The sequence below is a fragment of the Rana temporaria genome, chromosome 4 (assembly GCF_905171775.1).
Source record: "Rana temporaria chromosome 4, aRanTem1.1, whole genome shotgun sequence".
Lineage (NCBI taxonomy): Eukaryota > Metazoa > Chordata > Amphibia > Anura > Ranidae > Rana > Rana temporaria.
This window is the reverse complement of record NC_053492.1, coordinates 226,565,084-226,584,730: the sequence shown is the minus strand read 5'-3', so window position 1 is coordinate 226,584,730 and position 19,647 is coordinate 226,565,084. Positions and strand designations below refer to the sequence as shown.

The 19,647-nt window shown below is 45.8% G+C and overlaps 1 protein-coding gene across 2 annotated transcripts in view; it reads left to right on the top strand.

The window, feature by feature from the left end:
• Positions 1-19,647, top strand: part of ASRGL1 (asparaginase and isoaspartyl peptidase 1) — a 64,403-nt gene that overhangs the window by 23,755 nt on the left and 21,001 nt on the right. For both annotated transcript variants that reach the window (XM_040349924.1, XM_040349923.1), the window contains exon 5: positions 646-764. In XM_040349924.1, coding sequence (XP_040205858.1) covers positions 646-764 — 119 coding nt within the window. The remainder of the gene's footprint in view (positions 1-645; positions 765-19,647) is intronic.

Sequence of the window (19,647 nt, the reverse complement as noted above, 5' to 3'; positions counted from 1 at the left end):
AGTATATCCCAAAACCAAAATTTTTCCTGGAAAATTAGGGGGTCGTCTTATACGCCGGGTCGTCTTATACGCCGGAAAATACGGTGTATGTATGTATGTATGTATGTATGTATGTATGTATGTATGTATGTATGTATGTATGTATATATATATATATATATATATATATATATATATATATATATAATTTATTAGAGGTCTTCCGATATTTGGCCGTTTTTATGAAATCGGACGATTATTGTGAAAAACAGCCGATTCGCGGCTATAACAATATAGCAATATAACAATATTACTAAAGAAGTTAATGTTCGCACAAAAAAAGTGAAGATTCACTTCAGTCATCTAATCTTGGACGTATGAAATGGACAAGAATTTGCTTTACTCGTGTTTGGATAATTAATGTGAATCTTAACTTTTTTTTTTGTATGCATGTTCTCTCAACTCCTTTTAATAAATCAGTGCTGGAGTGTAAAGGTGTAAGGTATACAGACAGCTGCTCTTCACAGTTGGTACCGGTGTTCATATTCAGAGTTCAGTGTGCCTAAGTCCAACACAATATATAGTTGGCAAAACTTTTTTTTAGTCTGGTAGGATTTGAATTGCTGCTTACTGCACTACACTGAGATTTTGTTTCTTCATTTATAGAGGTACAGGAACCGTTGGTGCTGTGGCTGTTGACAGCCAAGGAAATGTGGCTTGTGCGACCTCTACTGGTGGAATTAGTAATAAAATGGTTGGACGTGTTGGAGATACACCATGTATAGGTAAGAGAGAACCTCATGGCTTGTACCTGAACTTGCCACATTTGGCAAAAGGCAGTACAGCTGTAATTACATTTGGCCTTTCACTTGCAATATAATAGATTCAATTCCAAATCATATAATCAAGGGTAATTGTATAGACATGTACTTTGTATAATATGAGCACTGTTCATTGCTCCAAGGGCTGTTTCACTGTCTAGCTGACCCCTGGTTTCTTTGTCATTGGTATGTAGTTTTGCAACCATAATTATAAAGTTTATTATGTGGACCTTCCATGTATTTCTGGCAGTAAATATCGGCAACTCTGAAGCACAGATTTAAAGGGGTTCATGTAAATAAACTCTTTATCTGCTGTTCTGCATCCAAACTGAACAGCTAGAGCAGGTGCGCGTGCACGGTGGGGAAGCTGATACACATGGCCGGCTGTTGCCATGACAGCCGGCCATGCGCAATCGCGGGCACGAAAGACATAACAGGCATTTTTTTTGTGTGTGTGTGTGTGTGTATAAATGCACAAATCCCGCTTCTGTCAAGAGGAGAGACAGATCATCTGTTCCTACTAGCTAGGATCAACAATCTGGCTCCTCCTCTAGTTGGTCACATCCCTATACAGTAAGAAACACATTTAAACCCCTGGATCGCCCCCTAGTGTTAACCCCTTCCCTACCAGTGACATTTACACAGTAATTGGTGCATTTTGTTTTAGCTATGATCGCTTTAGAACTGTCAGTCGTCCCGATAATGTATCAAAAGTGTCATCTGCAATATCGCAGTCCTGATAAAAATCGCTGATCGCCACCATTACTAGCAAAAAAATTCAAAATAAAACATAAATCTATCCCCTTCCGGAGCTGAAGTGGTTTAAGACCAAATTAGTTCATCATGGGATTTCATTGTAGACTGAAGAAAAGTCTAAGTATGTTTGCACATAATGCATGTAGATGCATGCATAACAATGCACATAGAATTGAGTAGTTTGCAATGCTAAATTACATCTTATAATTCACTTACAGTGGTTTTAAAAGTTGAAGGTTTTTTTATGTTCATGCATTCTGTGTGCAGCTCCCCCTGCAACCCCCCCCCTTATACTCACCCTAGCCCCATTCCGACCCAGTGATGTGCATGAGAGCAGCTCTCCAGAGTATTTTCCTCATGGGCTGGGACACAGCAAGGGGAGGCATTGGCTCCTGCTGCTGTCAATCGCAGCCAGTGAGGAGGGATGGAGTCAAGCCGCGCTAGATGTATCTCATAGACACACAGAGGCAGCTTGTGGAACGAGTACACACGAGTGTTCCCCGAGCAAGCGGCTTGCTATGGGGGCATTCAGCAGGGGGGGGGGGGACCCGAGAAGGGGAGGATTGGGGGTGCTCTCTTCAAAACCATTGCGCAGAGCAGGTAAGTATGACATGTTTGTTATTTAAACAAAACCACAATCTGAACATTTACAAACATGTTATACTTACCTGCTCTGCCCCTGCCTCTTTGAGTGAGGGGCAGGGCCAAGCTGCATGAGTGCCCCCATAGCAAGGAGCTTTCTATAGGGGCACTTGATGAAGCCAGGAATGCCGGCAGGGAATCCCAAAAAAAGAGGACCAGGGCTGCTCTATGCAATACCTTTGCACAGAGCAGGTAAGTATAACATGTTTGTAAAGGTTCAGATTGTTGTATTGTTTAAATAACAAACATGTTATACTTGCCTGCTCTGTGTAATGGCATTGCATAGAGCAGCCCTGGTCCTTTTTTTCTGGGATCCCCTGCCGGCACTCCTGGCTTTAGCAAGTGCCCCTATAGAAAGCTGCTTGCTATGGGGGCACTCGTGCAGCTTGGCCCTGCCCCTCACTCCCTCACCACCAGTGGTTGTAAACCTAAGAAATGAAATATGAGTGTAATTTCTGTCTGCTGCTTCGTTCCTCTGCTATCTGTATGAATCATTCCTGAAATTTTTCCTGGCATCAAGAAATAAAAGGTGAAAAAAGCTGACAGCCTCAGCCCTGTTCCTGTGTGCTGTGTGGAGTGTGTCCTTTCCCTCCAATTGGCTCTCTGAGCTCTCTTCAGTGAGCTCTGCTGTGTGTCATTTCAGCTCTCCACCCCCCCCCCTTTTTTTTTCTTCTGAACTTTCAGACAAGCTTTGTAAATTGAGCACAGCTGTGAGGACTGCAGATAGATAGGTGCAACTTATGCAGGAGGATTTGTTTCATCTCTGTGTATTACCTGGGGCCAGTCACTTCACTGGATATACCATATATTACCAATGGTATTGAAACGCCTGCCTTCACGCACGTGAACTTTAATGGCATCTCAGTCTTGGTCCATATGCTTCAATACTGAGTTGGCCTGCCCATTGCAACTAGAACAGCATAAACTCTTATGTGGAGGCTGTCCACAAGGTTTAGGAGTGTATCTATGGGAATGTTTGTCCATTCTTCTAGAAACACATTTGTGAGGTCAGGCACTGATGTTGGGCAAAAAGGCCTAGCTCAGTCTCCGCTCTAAATCAGGCCCAAAGGTGTTCTATCGGGTTGAGGTCAGGACTCTGTGCAGGCCAGTCAAGTTCTTCCACTCCAAACTCGCTCATCTGTCTTTTTATGGACCTTGCTTTGTGCACTGGTCCAAATCATTTGGTGGAGGGGGGATTATTGTGTGGGGTTGTTTTTCAGGGGTTGGGCTTGGCCCCTTAGTTCCAGTGAAGGGAACTCTTGAGGCATCAGCATACCAAGATATTTTGGACAATTCATGCTCCCAACTTTGTGGGAACAGTTTGGAATGGCCCCTTCCTGGTAAAATATGACTGCGCACCAGTGCACAAAGCAAGGTCCATAAAGACATTGATGAGCACGTTTGTGGTGGAGGAACTTGACTTGCCTGCACAGAGCCCTGACCTCAATCTGATAGAACACCTTTGGGATGAATTAGAGTGGAGACTGCTAGCCTTGCCCTTTTGCCCAACATCAGTGCCTGACCTCACAAATGTGCTTCTGGAAGAATGGTCAAACATTCCCATAAACACACTCCTAAACCTTGTGGACAGTCTTCCCAGAAGAGTTGTAGCTGTTATAGCTGCAAAGTGTGGGTTAAATCAATATTGAACCCTACAGACTAAGACTTGGATGCCATTAAAGTTCATGTGCATGTAAAGGCAAACGTTCCAATACTTTTGGTAATCTAGTGTTAATAAGGGTTTACAACTACTTTAACGCTTTAGAACCACTTTGAAGCCTTTAACAGTGTGTAAATCCTGTTGTGTGTCCCAGGGACCTCAGCAAGGAGTTGAGGAGAACTGCAATTGAGAGAAACAGGACAAATCAAAACTAGCGTATGATTATTACAAAGCAGTCAATATGACATTCACTAAAATATCACTGCAGGTGAACCTTCATGGTGCATGCATTTCAAATGACATTAATTGTTTCATCTGCAGTGAGCGTTTGTTGCATGTCAAGTCCATTGGGAGAGGATTTAACTCTACCCCACCCGAATAATAATAAACGGTGGAGTTCTATTTAAAAGCTACCTAAAACAAAATCTGTTTTGAAGACACCATCTTTTACTTGGACTGTAGAGGTTTATTTCCAAAAGTGATCGCTAGGTGTCACTAAATACACTACCTGACTATGAGAAGTTCTCAAGTGCCTGTAGTTAGGAAGTGAAATGGGAATTGAACAGTTTTAAGAAATATTTCATATTGAATTTTTAATATGAATGTACAGTATGTAGTATTTTCGCTGTAACTGGGTTTTCTGAACTGGTAAAAATAAAAAATTTATAAATAATGCAGTTGCATAAGTGTGCACACCCTCTTATAACTGTGTATGTTTAGAATTCAAGCGGAGGTTCACCGGTACAATCCTGTTTTTACCCTTGGATGTATGCTCATTTAGTCTAGGGGAATTGGGTTGTTTTAAAATCCGAGCATTACTTACCGTTTTAGAGGACGATCTTCTCCGCCACTTCCGGGTATGGGTCTTCGGGACTGAGCGTTCCTTCTTGATTGACAGGCTTCCGACGGTCGCATCCATCGCGTCACGATTTTCCGAAAGTAGCCGAACGTCGGTGCGCAGGCGCAGTATAGAGCCGCACTGACATTCGGCTACTCGTGACGCGATTGATGCGACCGTCGGAAGACTGTCAATCAAGAAGGAACGCCCAGTCCCGAAGACCCATACCCGGAAGTGGCGGAGAAGATCGCCCTCTACAACGGTAAGTAATGCGCGGATTTTAAAACAACCCGATTCCCCTAGACTAAATGAGCATACATCTAAGGGTTAAAACAGAATAAAACATCATTTATTGGTGAACTCCCGCTTTAAGCAATCGCATTCAAACTCTTGTTAAATACGAGTCAGTACCCACTGGGGGTTATTTACTAAAGGCAAATCTACTTTGCACTACAAGTTCTCTTGGTAGTGCAGTCGCTGTCGATCTGAGGGGGACATGCAAGGAAAATAAATAGCTTGCACATGATTGGATGATAAAATCAGCAGAGCTTCACCTCATTTCAGATCTTCCCCTCAGATTTACAGTGACTGCACGTCCAAGTTCACTTGTAGTGAAAAGTGGATTTGCCTTTCGTAAAAAAACAATACTGCCTTTATTTACAGTGCCTTGAAAAATAATTCATGCCCTCTTCAAATTTTCCACATTTTGTCATGTTGCAACCAAAAACGCAAATGTATTTTATTGGGATTTTATGTGATAAACCAACACAAAGTGGCACATAACAAAGTGGAAGGCAGATGATAAATGTTTTTCAAAATTGTTAAATATCAGTATGTGAAAAGTGTGGTGTGCATTAGAGCTGCACGATTCTGGCTAAAATTAGAATCATGATTCTTTTGCTCATATTAAAGATCACGATTCTCGTGGTGTAACATCGTTCACATTATACAAAAAAAATATAATTGGTAAATAGTCTATCTGTGTGCAATTTAATCTTGGTATAAATACAGCTGTTCTGTGAAGTCCTCAGAGGTTTGTGAGAACGGTAGTGAACAAACAGCATCATGAAGGTCAAGGCTGTTCAGGGATAAAGTTATGAAGAAGTTTAAAGTGGGGTTAGGTTATTTAAAATATATAAATAAATAAAACATTTGAACGCACAGAGCACTGTTCAATCCATCATTCGAAAATGGAAAGAGTATGGCACAACTGCAAACCTACCAAGACATGACTGTCCACTGACAGGCCAGGCAAAGAGCATTAATCAGAGAAGCAGCCAAGAGGCCCATGGTAACTTTTGAGGAGCTTCAGAGATTCACAGCTCAGGGGGGCGAATCTGTCCTCAGGACAACTTTTAGTCATGCACTCCACAAATCTGGCCTTTATGAAAGAGTGGCAGGAAGAAAGCCATTGTTAAAAGAAAGCCATAAGAAGTCCCATTTGCAGTTTGCGAGAAGCCATGTGTGGGTCACAGCAAACGTGAAAGAATGTGCTCTGGTCAGATGAGACCAAAATGTGGCTTTCTGGTCTAAAAGCAAACTGTTATGTGTGGCAGAAAATGAACACTGCATATTACCCTAAACATACCATCCCTACTGTGAAACATGGTGGTGACAGAATCATATAGGGATACTTTTCTTCAGCAGGGACAGGGAAGCTGGTCAGAGTTGATGGGAAGATAGATGGAGCCAAATACAGGGTGATCTTAGAAGAAAACCTGTTAGTCTGCAAAAGACTTGAGACTGGGGCAGAAGTTCGCCTTCCAGCAGGACAACGACCCTAAACATACAGCCAGAGCTACACTGGAATGGGTTAGATCAAAGCATATTCATGTGTTAGAATTGCCCAGTCAAAGTCCAGACTTAAATCCTATTGAAAATCCTGTGGCAAGACTTGACAATTGCTGTTCAGACGCTTTCAGTCCAATCTGACAGAGCTTGAGCTATTTTGAAAAAAGGATGGGCAAAAATGTCATTCTCCTAGATGTACAAAGCTGGTAGAGACTTGCAGCGTTAATTGCCGCAAAATGTGGGTCTACAAAGTATTGACTCGGGGGCATGAATTCAAATGCACACCACACTTTAAACATATTTATTTGTAAAAAAAAAAAATGAAAACAATTCATAATTTTTTTTCCACTTCACAATTATGTGCCACTTTGTGTTGGTCTATCACGTACATCCCAATAAAATACATTTAAGTTTTTGGTTGGAACGTGACAAAATGTGGAAAAAATGCAATACTTTTTCAAGGCACTGTAAAGGGCCTCTGATCAACCCCAAATAAAGTTCAGCTGTTCTAGTAGGTCTTTCCTGACATTTTCTCGCATCCTAAAGCAAAATCTCATTGTTAAAAGATATCACTCAGGAGAAGGGTACATTTCCAAGGAATTAGATATACCATGGAACACAGTGAAGACAGTCATGTGGAGAAAATATGGCACAACCGTGATATTACCAAGAACTGGACATCCCTCCAAAATTGATGAAAAGACTAGAAGAAAACTGGTCAGGGAGGCTGCCAAGAGGCTTGCAGAAACATTTAAAAAAGCTGCAGAAATATCTAGCGAGTACTGGCTGTGTGGTACATGTGACAACAATCTCCTGAATTCTTTATGTCTGGGCTATGGGGTAGTGGCAAGCCTTTTCTTATGAAGAAAAATGTTACATTTTGCAAAAACACATCTGCTGTCTCCCAAAAGCATGTGGGGAAAAAGGTGTTATGGTCTGATGAAACCAAAGTTGAACTTTTTGGCCATAATTCCAAAAGATATGTTGGCACAAAAACACTGCATATCACCAAAAGAACACCATACCAACAGTGAAGCAGGGTGGTGGCAGCATCATGCTTTGGAGGCTGTCTTTCTTCACCTGGAACAGGGGTCTTAGTCAAGGTAGAGGGAATTAGGAACAGTTCCAAATGTCAGTCAATATTGGCACAAAACCTTCAGGCTTCTGCTAGAAAGCTGAACATGAAGAAGAACTTCATCTTTCATCATGACAAGGAACCATCCAAATTAACAAAGAAATGGCTTCACCAGAAGAAGATTAAAGTTTTGGAATGGCCCAGACCTGAATCTGATTTAAAATCTCTGTGGTGATCTGAAGAGGGCTGTGCACAGGAGATTTTGCAAAGAAAAGTGGGCAAATATTGCCAAGTCAAGATGCGCCATGCTGATAGACTCCTACCCAAAAAGACTGAGCGCTGTAATAAAATCAAAAGGCTCTTTAACAAAGTATTCGTTTTTAAGGGTGTGCACACTTACACAGCCATATATTATTTTTATTTTTACTTCCCTCCACCTAAAAGATTTGTTTGTTCAACAGAGTTGTACAGTTTATAGGTCACATTCAAGGTGGGAAAAGTTCTGAAATGTATCTTTTTGTTTAATTTTTATTTCTTTTTTTACATCCCAGAAACCTGACATGTTTATATCCACTGTATATAGTATAGTGATTGTGCTCTTCTTTTTTTTTTTTTTTTTTAAATTAACCTCCTACTGAAAGTGGTACATTATTTTGCATGGAAATTTGGCTTTTCCTATTGTAGGCCTGTAATTCGTATGAATAACTCGCTTAAATCTGTTCAAACGAGTCTAGTGGACATCCCGGGTATGATAATGTTTGAAACACAATCCTAAATTATACCTCAGACAGGAGGCTCATATCTTATGCATTATCTTTCTTTAATAATGCCCATAGCAGAAATACAGTAAACATTTATTGTAACTTAAAAGAAAAAATTCAAAGAACTACCCTTCCCAGCAGTCCCTGGGCCAGTGTAGCCCCTCCCAGACCGTAATCTATATAAGGGACTGTCTGAGGTAACCTATTCCTCTTTCTTTCTGCTCATGGCAGAGCACACAAGATAAGTATTTCATGTACCTTTATTATTTACAAGATAGGTATTTCATGTACCTTTATTATTTACAGGATAGGTACTTCTTGTATCTTTATTATTTACAAGATAGGTGTTTCATGTACCTTTATTGTTTGATTGTATATATGGTCTCTAATACCGAGGGCCCAGGTGTCGGGTGATTTTGTTCAGTCTTAACTGATATGTTTGAGGTATTGTGGAACATGGGGAGTTTCCCTGGAATTCCTCCCTGATACCGAATGCCCCGGTGTCAGGTATTTTGTCAGAATTGATTGTTCTGTAGTTTTTGGAAGATTTGGAATACTGGGGGTTTTCCCTGCTATCCCCCGTTTCTGCACTTTATTTCTGTCTGCCTGACACCGGAGCGGTGTCAGGCAGATATGTTTGAGAGGCCACGTTTGTTTGTTTCCAATTTCTTTGACGTCGGAGCACTGCGGCGTTCGTGCGGGATCCGCGCTGTTTTTCATTCGCTCCCTCGGCGGGCGCCATGCCTGGGCAACTGTCCCCCCCCCTCGCTCCCCTTCGCGCGCTCAGGTGGGGGGCGGGGTCTCCGCCGCGGCCGCTCCTCTCCTCTCTTTCGGTGCCTCTCTCGGTATCGAGAGCGAGACGGGGGAGAACGGTTCTCATCGACCGTTCCGTCCCTCACAACCTCGGGCCAATAAGAACTCCAGAGGCCGTAGTCTCGCGAGACTTCGCCTCTGGAGTTAGAATCTCGTCAGGCTCCCCTCACACCGCAGGATGTCCTTCCCAGCGGTGTCGTAGCCAGGAACCTGCTGCTGTTTCACCATGCTTTCAACCACTAGATGGCAGTACATCTTTTCAGATATATATATATATATATATATATATATATATATATATATATATATATATATATATATATATATATATATATATATATATATATATATATATATATATATATATATATATATATATATATATATATATATATAAATATATATATTTCATTCCAATGAATCAATATCAAATAAATAAATAAATTAATTAATTAAATTAAATAATTTAAATAACCGAATCTACAATAAATAATTCAATATATACTCAAATTATATTTCTGGGGAATTTATTCCCTAGAACATATACCTTATTTATCCTAATAAATAAATAATCAATATGTAGATAGATCAATAAATCAATAAATTAAATAAAGAAATGATAGCATGTTTATCTCCAGGGAATTTATTCCCTACAACATACTCCTAATAAATAATGAATTAAATAACTATCTAAGGATTGAATGAATAAATAAATTTATTATTAATGATATTATTATTAATATATATTATTACTTATAATATATAACTAAATCCATTATTCAGTTTTACATATAATAAATTATAGATGGATTGTACAAATTATATATTCATTATATAAATAAATTATACAAATATGTATAAAAAATTGTATTGAATATCATGGCATTGTTCATGCCGGTACCCCGGATAGGGTGGACACAGTCCTAGGAGGCCAAATCTCAACAGGTGTTACACAGTTGCCAAAACTGATCGGTAGACCAATCTTTACGACCATGGCGTCGGTTACCCCCGCCTGCACACTATATGCCTGGACCATCTGGCAACGGTCTACCGCCCCTGAGAAGGGCTGGGCGTTCCAAAACGCTGCCACGTTTCTGTGGCCCTTGACTCCCCGACAGGGGAAGTAAATAATATGTCCCAGGCAGTACCCTACCCGGACTGCCGACCCACTGCCCTCCCAAACTCCGACCGACCCCCGAGCCTCGGGGAGATGCACATGCAGAGGCAGCGATCCGTTAGACGGACTAAGCCAGACCCATTCGTGGACTCTTCCAGAGTTGTCCGCGGAGTCTGAGGCGGCTAACACCTTGAGTCTGAGGTTGTAGATGATGAGAATGATGATGAGTGTTAGGGCAGTGGGCACATGGCGCTCTATGACGACGCCAACCCTGTTCCCAGGGTGACACTCTATGGATTCTCGTAGAGAGCCATTATAGATCCGGGGGCGATATGCCATCCACACTCCGATGACTGGGCACCTCCACCTGAGGTGATCCAATATATCACATAATGGACCCGGAGATCGGTCGAAAAACTCACCGAATCATTTTCAGGGCGTAACCCCCTTCCTTTACCATTTATGGCTGTGCACACTCCCGAGGTGAACCCCATACCCTGGGGGTATCCCACCATACACGGGAAATCCCCCAAGCTGGGAATAGAGAGGTCCTTCGGATCATACAGACCAGGGCCTTGGATCTTTGGGACCTATCACCATCATCCCACACCTTAGTGAGCAGGCCACGCCGCTGAACAGCCGACTGACCTGTCCCAAATCGGGGCTGGGCCCAACGGGCGGTCGCCTCCTGGGATGCGTGGACACTACGGGTCCGACTGGACACCGCCGCTCGAATCTTAACGTGGCTTGTTCCCCAGCTGTCTCACCTAGCCGAATCAGACCCCGGTCCGACCACCGAGGGCAGGCTAGTCGGGATCACGCTGATTAAGATATTCCAAGACGGTAGGGCTCTATTCCATCCCGGATGAGCCCAAACGTCATCAAAGTCTAACACGGTACAGTGCCGGTCTATCAGGATTATAGGACCGGAGATGGACCTAGTCCCTCTTTCCTCGGTCTTCAGACCTGAACACCGCCCTAATAGACAACGAATTGCAGGGCCTCTGGTTCACCCAAACGATAGTGGAGACGGACCCGCTCTCCCCGGGTTTCCCCAAGAACGTCTTCCTGGTCAGGAAAGGAGGGCGGTTATCGCCCGGTAGTAACTTGAGAAATCTCTCGTAATTACCGTATACAGTGACGACATTCTGCGACACAAAGGGTGAGGTTGATTATCTACTTGGACGACCTACTCTTAATGGCTCGTACCCCTCGCCTGGCGAACGAACACGCCTCCGGGACAGTCCCCCATAGATCACGGGGAATCTATCCTCTCCCCATCTCAGGAGGTAGAGTTTTAGGGTTCTTGGTGGACACCAACCTAGTGCTCCTTCAGCTACCCATGACCACTTGGCCGCCATCTGCACGAGGTCAGTATCGTGCTGGGCTAACGACGGGTATCCTTACGCGGACTGGCTCGTCTGGTTGGCCTGTTTCTGGCGTTAATCCAGGCCATTTGTCCAGCTTCTTTCACTATCGAGACCTTCAGAGTCTCAGTCCCTACGTCTTTGCCAGGGGCTTCACTGTGCAGACGTCGTCACTCTGGACACGGAAGCCATAATTGAACTACGGTGGTGGCTACGTCAGGTCGACAGACGGCACGGCAGGTCCACCTGCAACTCCACTACGGATTCATCTTGGAATAGGTTGCCAACCACCTCGGTTGGGGTACTCGATGCGGTCCCTCGTCCACAGGAGGGGCGTGGCCCACAGCGGAGTCTCTGCTGCACGTTCACACGTGGAAATCCTGACGACCGCCTTGCCATCAGGACTCTAATGCCACACACGTCCACCTAATGGATCTAGCAAGATCTCTGACATTTCTGCCTGGAACGCGACATCGTTCCAGCTGCGAAATGTACCCCAGGCACTTCCGCTATGGTGTTAGATTGGAATTCTCGTTACCCGCCCAATTCCATCGACTGACGACTGCACCGGTCAGTGTTCCTGGCCCTTGCTCCCTTATGGGATCCTTTCTCTCCCCAGTCTGTACGGGGATCTGCACCCTCTATTCACGACGCACGTCCTACTTCTCTTCGCATGGTTGGGTTTTCGGGGTGTCGGTCACGGACAGTGACCTTTTCTTTTATAACGGGGGTTCCACTTGCCTTGATCTAGGCCTTGGGACTAGATATACATTTCGATCATCCGGAGGACTCTGGGTTAGTTGGTGATCAACGACAAGTTAACCTCATGAAGGCGTTCGTCTGAGATGACCAACTACCTGGTGGACTCGTTTGAGTCCGGGAGGTCCTATAGCTCCCCTGCGCCTTCCGCGCTGCGAACTCGAACTACCGCTCCCTAGTAGACTTACTACCGGTGGGATAACACCCATGGTGTACCGACTTAGTAAGCGTTAAGTTTCAACGCCCATCACACCCAGGGTATCAACGCTCTTGGGAGGTGATCAGTGGTCCTGACCACGCGCCAGGACTGGGGGGACAATCTCACTCTGTCGGAGGTTATTGTCGTTTGAGCTACTGCCCCCTCATGTCTGATTCCGTCAGACGCATATCGGGTGTCACGACGTTGGCCATTCCAGGCGTCGGATCCCGCCTCGGAGAGTCTGGGTTTTTCCGTCGTGCGTAGGACAGCGGCGGGACTTCATCGTTTTTTTTTTTTCTACCCGTTCTTCCCCGCACATCATACTCCGTTGTCTACGGATTTCTTAGTCCTTCACGGTCCCACTGCGATCTTCGCATCTCTTCCTACTCCTCATTCCTACGCTAAACCTCAGTTTCCGGTTTCCTCAGCTACGCTAGCCAGAGGGGTATGATCAATCATGGAAATGGCAGGGTCTTGCGTAACCCCGTTGGGCGCCCACCCCTCCAGAGGAGCGGTGGCTCCTAGGTCATCACCCCGGGCGGCTCCCTATAGGATTTACGGCTAGCGGCGGACTGGTAACCACGATTGCTTTCCGCCAATTCTGCTTGGATCGGAGGAACACATATCTATATCAATTTTGTAGTTGTTTCATTTGTTATCATCTATATATGCATTGTTATAGCTTTGAACTTGCATAAGATATGAGCCTCCTGTCTGAGGTATAATTCGAGATTTTCCTAGCTTGTGACGGAAAATATTGATTATATGAAGACAGGAGGCGAGTATCTTCCCTCCCGACCCAACCCTGTCACGAGGTTGTCTCTCTCTCGTTCTAGACTGTTGAACCACACACCCTGCAAGTCGGAGGTAGGTACGCCCCGGCAGTTCGTTTTCACTAACCCCGTCGGGATTGCTGTTCCGTTTCGATCCATGGGTTTCGTTCACCGCAGATGGAGGCTCCTACTACGTTCCAGATCCGGAGTCGGGATGCCGTTGTGCCGTTGACTGAATCCGTTGGTCCATGTTCCTGAAGACGACTGACCGGTCGGCTCCGAATGGTTTTGGTTTTCCTATAGTCCCCGTTGGGATGAAGTTGGTCCGGATGAAGTTGGTCCGTGTTGGCCTTGTCCTTTCGTTTCCTCCAGATTCAGATGTTGTGTTCCGGTCAGAAGGTTCCCGGCAGCCGCGGAGATGTCTAATTGGACTTTCGGTTCCTGTTTACACTAATTCGCATGAAGAAAGAGGAATAGGTTACCTCAGACAGTCCCTTATATAGATTACGGTCTGGGAGGGGCTACACTGGCCCAGGGACTGCTGGGAAGGGTAGTTCTTTGAATTTTTTCTTTTAAGTTACAATAAATGTTTACTGTATTTCTGCTATGGGCATTATTAAAGAAAGATAATGCATAAGATACTCGCCTCCTGTCTTCATATAATCAATATTTTCCGTCACAAGCTAGGAAAATCTCGAATTATAATGTAAAAAATAACTATAAATGATCAAAAAATAATATAATAAGTATTCAATAATGTAATCAACTCAAACACTGAAATGTGCTCAGTTGCATAATTGTCGCTTTCCGTGATGATTTGTTCTAAATTACTATCGCTGTTTTCTAGCCGGTATAAAACCACATTTGACATAAAGGGACACTTTTTGGTTGCCATGGACAATTTCCAGTTTCCAGGCAGAAAGAACAGTATATATAATATAAAACTGCATGCATGGCACTGGACAAAGCACTAGGGACAAAAGGGAGGTGAAATAATTTGATACAGTAATGTAATCTGTAAGATTACAGTGTACTGTATGTATTTCTATTTTTACACTTTTTGAATTTCCCGCCGGCCTCGCAGGAAACGGAGCATCGGGCAGAAGACACAGCAGGGGGACATCGCAGGATCCTGGGGACAAGGTAAGTAACTTTCCCTGGCTACTGCAATGCAGCCCTGAGTGTGGCTCGGGGTTACCGCTCTTGGTATGGAAAATTCACCCCGAGCCACACTCGGCAGTTTCCGACAAGAAAAGTTTGAGTTTTTGGTCGAAAATTCCGACCGTGTGTAGGCTCGACCTGACTTTTTCTGTTGGAATTTCCGACAGCAAAAATTTGAGAGCTGGTTCTCCATTTTTTTTGACGGGAAAAGTTCTTATATGAAAATTCTGATCGTCCTTTATGTAATTCGGACGTGCAAAAAGATATACACGTTTGGAATCAATTCAACGCATGCCCGGAATCACTGAACTTAATTTCTCTTATCGTCCATGGACGGATACAGCTCCTTAAATCTTGACAAGTGGGTTATATTTCCTGTTTACAGGAGAGGACTAGGCAGAAACATGTTAGATAATTAAATACATGTTACATTAACAGTTGAACAGCCCTGCCCAGGGGGCGGTCCCTCAAGACATAACCCTTCTCCCGGCAGAATGCAGCCTCAGTTTTGTTCTGCCTAGCAAAGGAGAAGGATGTATGGCTCCCCTTTGGGCCCAGCGCCCTGAGGAGATATTTTATTACATTTTTTTTTTTTCTTGAAGAATCATCTTTTAACTGTTGGCTGAGAGACAGGCTGGATAATATAGATCAAGGATCCTCAAACTATGGCCCTCCAGCTGTTGTGGAACTACACATCCCATGAGGCATTGTAAAACTCTGAAATTCAGACATGACTAGGCATGATGGGAATTGTAGTTCCTGAACAACTGGAGGGCCATAGTTTGAAGACCCCTGATATAGATCCTTGTAGTCTACTCAGTCCGACCAGCGAACGTGAGCACACCTTTGCAAAGAGGCTGGGTCTGCCACGACATACCCCATGACTCCTGGGGTGGCTGGTGAGCTTTCCGCTCCGAGGTCCACATATGACTGGGCTGTAGTGTTGTCTCTCTCACAGTGGACCGGGCCGAAAGCTCCCTCCATTGCGGTTGTAGATCTGTCAGGAATGCGTCAGCGAGTCCTTGCTTGGACGGGCAAGTACAGTCCCTCCCGCTTAGGTGGGTTGGTATGGCTGGGCATTCCTGGGGTTCAGGGGTCCTCTTATTCTCCCTTCCCTGCTTCTTTTCCCTCTGCTGCATTGCTAACATTGGCGCTGTCGGGGGGGGGGGGCTCTTCCTGAGGGGACTGTGGTGCGTCTGGCCTGCATGTTTTTGTACTAGGGGTACTTTCCCTGTGAGTTTTTTTTTTTTTTTCAATTTTAAGCCCTAGGAGGCTTTCTCTGTTTAAATGCACCACATTGAAAACTCCCTTGGCGGCCATTTTGTCGTAGCCACACTATGGCGCAGATTACATTGCGGTCGGCCATTTTCCTGTGGCCGTGCTCTGAACGCTCGGCGGCCAACTTTGAGTCCTGGCCCCTAGTGCTGAATCCTATGGCGCGCACAAGTCTCTTCAGATGCCTCACAAGATACCTCACATTTTTTCCTCTCCACACGCTGTGTACGGAAGGCGGGCGGCAGCGCTGGGCAGTCTCCTCCTGTGGTGAGTCCCCTGGGTACCCCTGATCAGCGCAGCAAGAGGGTGGGTTTGTCTAGCCTGAATAGGGCCTAGGAGCTTTCGTTTAGGAGTCAGTATCTGGGTTCCTTCCCCAACATGCTTGTGGTGGCAGCAGGTGTTAGCACCTGGGATTCCTACAAACGCTTTACTGTTAGTCCTGGACACTTTTGTGCCAGGGTGGAGGTGGACTGCAGCCGGGCGGGGGTTAAAGGAGTGCCCCCTCCCCCTGTTATCCCCTGGGGAATGCTCTGTAATGGAGCCATGGACCAGGTACCTGGGTCAGTGCATGATAAGGCACTTGTGGGTGTGCTTCTCACTGCTGTAAGGGACTCCCTTAAGCTGCATAGTGCAGCTAGGCTTCTGCTGAGGGCTCGTTCAGACCGCTCTGTGTAGATTTTTCCTTCTGTGCCCTTTCATAATTTCTAAGATGTGGAATGAAAAAAGCAGCAGAGGGCTTTTATAGTCCCTCACTGCCTAGCGGTTCAGTGCCCCTTTGAGGAAAGCCTCTTCAAAAGGTGGGCTTCTTCTCCGGTGGTGGACCCTCCGTTTGCCTGGGTGTATAGGTATCAACTCTCTCTATTGCGGGAACCCCTGCTTGTATGGATCTGACTGATAGGAGATCCGAAGTACTGACCCGTTCCATGTTTACCATGCTGGTGTCTGCCTTGCGGCCTATTGTGGCCACTACTCTGGGGTCTCAGAGTGAGCATTTTGCACCAGACTGTGGAGGAGCACCGACTCTCTCCCGAATTTATTAGGCTAGTGGACCAGCTGGTCCAGGGCCTTGTATACGTCTGATGCTTCACTGGATGCCGCGCCTTTGATATCCAGGGATTCTGTTTCGGAGATGGTTTTATGCCGCCTTCTCTGGTTGGAATGCTGGTCTGCTGGCCAGGCCTCTTAACATATGCCCTGGCGGATTTACCCTTTATGGGTGGGAGACCTTTTGGGTCTTCGCTGGACAACATTATCAAGGATGTCACTGGAGGGAAGAGCACTCTCCTTCCTCAGTTCTCCAGGGGAAAGGAGCCCCGCTGTCGGCTGGGTCCTTCCTTTCCCACGCCAAAGCGGTATTTTCGTCAGTCAGGGTCCGCGGGCAAACCCTCCCAGGCCGACAAAGGCTCAGCTGGGAGACTAAAACGTCCCTGGGTGCGTAAGCTGATCACGCCGGCACCCAAACCCGCCAATGTATGTAGCTTCCCCTTCCTGTCTCTGGGTCGGCTTTGCAGGTTCACAACTCAATGAACCTCCCTGCTCTCCGACCAGTGGGTCTGCGAGGTGATCTATTCGGAGTACTAGATAGGGTTCCTTCCTATCCACCGAACAGATTTCTTCCCTCGTGTTTCCCTCTCCAGGCTCGTCGGTCTGCTGTGGGGCAGTGTGGGACTTGCTAAGCTGCGGGGTAATTTTACCTTTCCTGCAGGACTAGAGGTTTGAGGGATTCTATCCAAATCTATTCTCAGTCCCAAAGATGGACAGGGTCCGTCCGAATTTGGGCTTCAAGGGCCTAAAATGCCTTTGTGAACGATGGGTAGTTCCACACGGAATCCATTAGTTCGGTGGTAGCTGCGCTCCATCCAGGGGACTTTCTGGCATCCTTGGACATCAAGGACGCATACATGCATGTCCCATTTTGCGCAAGTCAAAGGTTTTTGTGCTTCGCGATTGGGGAGGCCCACTGTCAGTTGTGGCCCTTCCTTTTGATCTGGCGTCAGCCCCATGAGTTTTGACTCTGGTGCTCTCGGTTCTTCAGGAACCTTCTGTCATGGATCTTAAGATATTAAAGTGTTTCTACTTGACATCTGTTACACAGGAGAGGGACATTCAATGCAAGGACACCGGCTATTGAAATGCTAAGTGGAACCAGCTAGAGAAATACCTTTTATTGTGCTCGGCAGGCTAAGAGCGGGTGTCGGAGACACTCCGTCTGGCTAAAAACTATGGATTGAAGGTTAATTGAATCTAGAATGTATGTGTGAAGATGTATGTGTTTATTGTTCTAAAGGTCAGAAGCCTCCTGTCAGCTGTATTGAATTAGCATTCTATTGTCTAAAGCAATGTAACCTCTCAGAGGTAGTAATTAAGTAGCCCGGGTTATTGTGTACATTGATTACCCCCTGGGGCTTCTGTCTCAATACACAAGTCTTTCTATCCAAGCTATTGGACCAATCCCTGTTGACAATTTCAAGTCCTCATTTGCATGGTCAAGGAGGACTTGAGTGAAGACTGGATATACTTTACAATTGACCAATAGGAAAGCGGTTGTTGGGAGTGGGATGTTCCAAAATTCTGTATAAAAGTGTGCTGTGTACTTGAAATAAAGAGTCCTGCTTGAACTTGCATACAGCCTGCCTGGTGTTTGTTCTTAATGGGTCTGAATGGCACATAGCTGTAGTTCGGACCCCGGAACCTTGGATGACTGGACCATCAGACGCTGCAATCTGCAAGCTGACTCACTGGTAGCAGAGGAGTGTCAGGAGAGCAGGACCTGGGCGAGCAAGGATCTCGTCACATTGGTTGGCAGCGGTGGGATTTGCTCTCCAGTTACTGGGACAACTCCAAACCACCACCATGAATGACCAGCTATGCAGCCTGGAGGAGAACCATGCTAAAAGACTTGCTTGAGAGCCGTGGAGGGACCGGTGGGAAGAACAAGGCCACCCTGATCATTGCGCTAGCCGAGATGGATCAGAGGGATGGTGATGCAGGACCCCGGTCAGTTGAAGACTTGTTCCAGCAGCGAGTTCAACAGCGGTTGGCATTATATGGTGCGAACCCATCAGAGACCGCCATACAGAATACCATTAGAGACCTCCAGCGGCAGGATGAGAGAGAACGAGAGTGGCAACAGAGAGCACGAGAGCGGCAACAGAGAGAACGAGAGCGGCAAGAGGAGCTGGAGACCGCCTACAGACAGCTGCTAGACTCTGCTCAGCAGCAGGGTGGGGCTCCCGTTGCCTGGGACTGTCTGGGAGAAATAGCAGACAGTCAAAAAGATGAGGAGCAAATGGGGCCAGGGGTGACCCTACGTTTTCCCGTTCTAACCGCACTGGAAGAAGCAGCGATGATACAGAGGGCACTGCGAGCGCTAGAATGCAAGAACGCACCGGAGGTCCCCCAGGCAGCGAGACAAGCTAATGGCATGAAGGTCTCAGAAAGGGGAGTTGAGACAGGCGCTGGAAGGCTGGGAAATGATGATCAGCAGCAAGTCCAGAGTATCTCATCGGGTGCCCCAGCAGAAGCGCTGGCTACAGGGCAGAATGCCTCTGGCATCTGCCCAGCATCAGAAAAAGAGGGGGATCCGGAGAGTCTGAGAGAGGATCTGCGTGAGCTGTTGTCCCAACAGCAGATATCCCCACCGGGAGTAGAGGAAGCAATTCTCCCTCCCCAGCAATTGGACACTACCCCAATGTTCATCCCCCCAGCAGAAGTGCTGGCAACAGGGCAGAGTGCTAGCCATCTCTGCCCAGCACCGGGACCAACTGTGGAGTTCCAGGGAGCCGGGGCGGTTGGCCCCCCTCCCCAGCAACAAGCTGAGGTAGTGAAGCTGTTACTCCCAGCTGAATCACTGGCAGCAG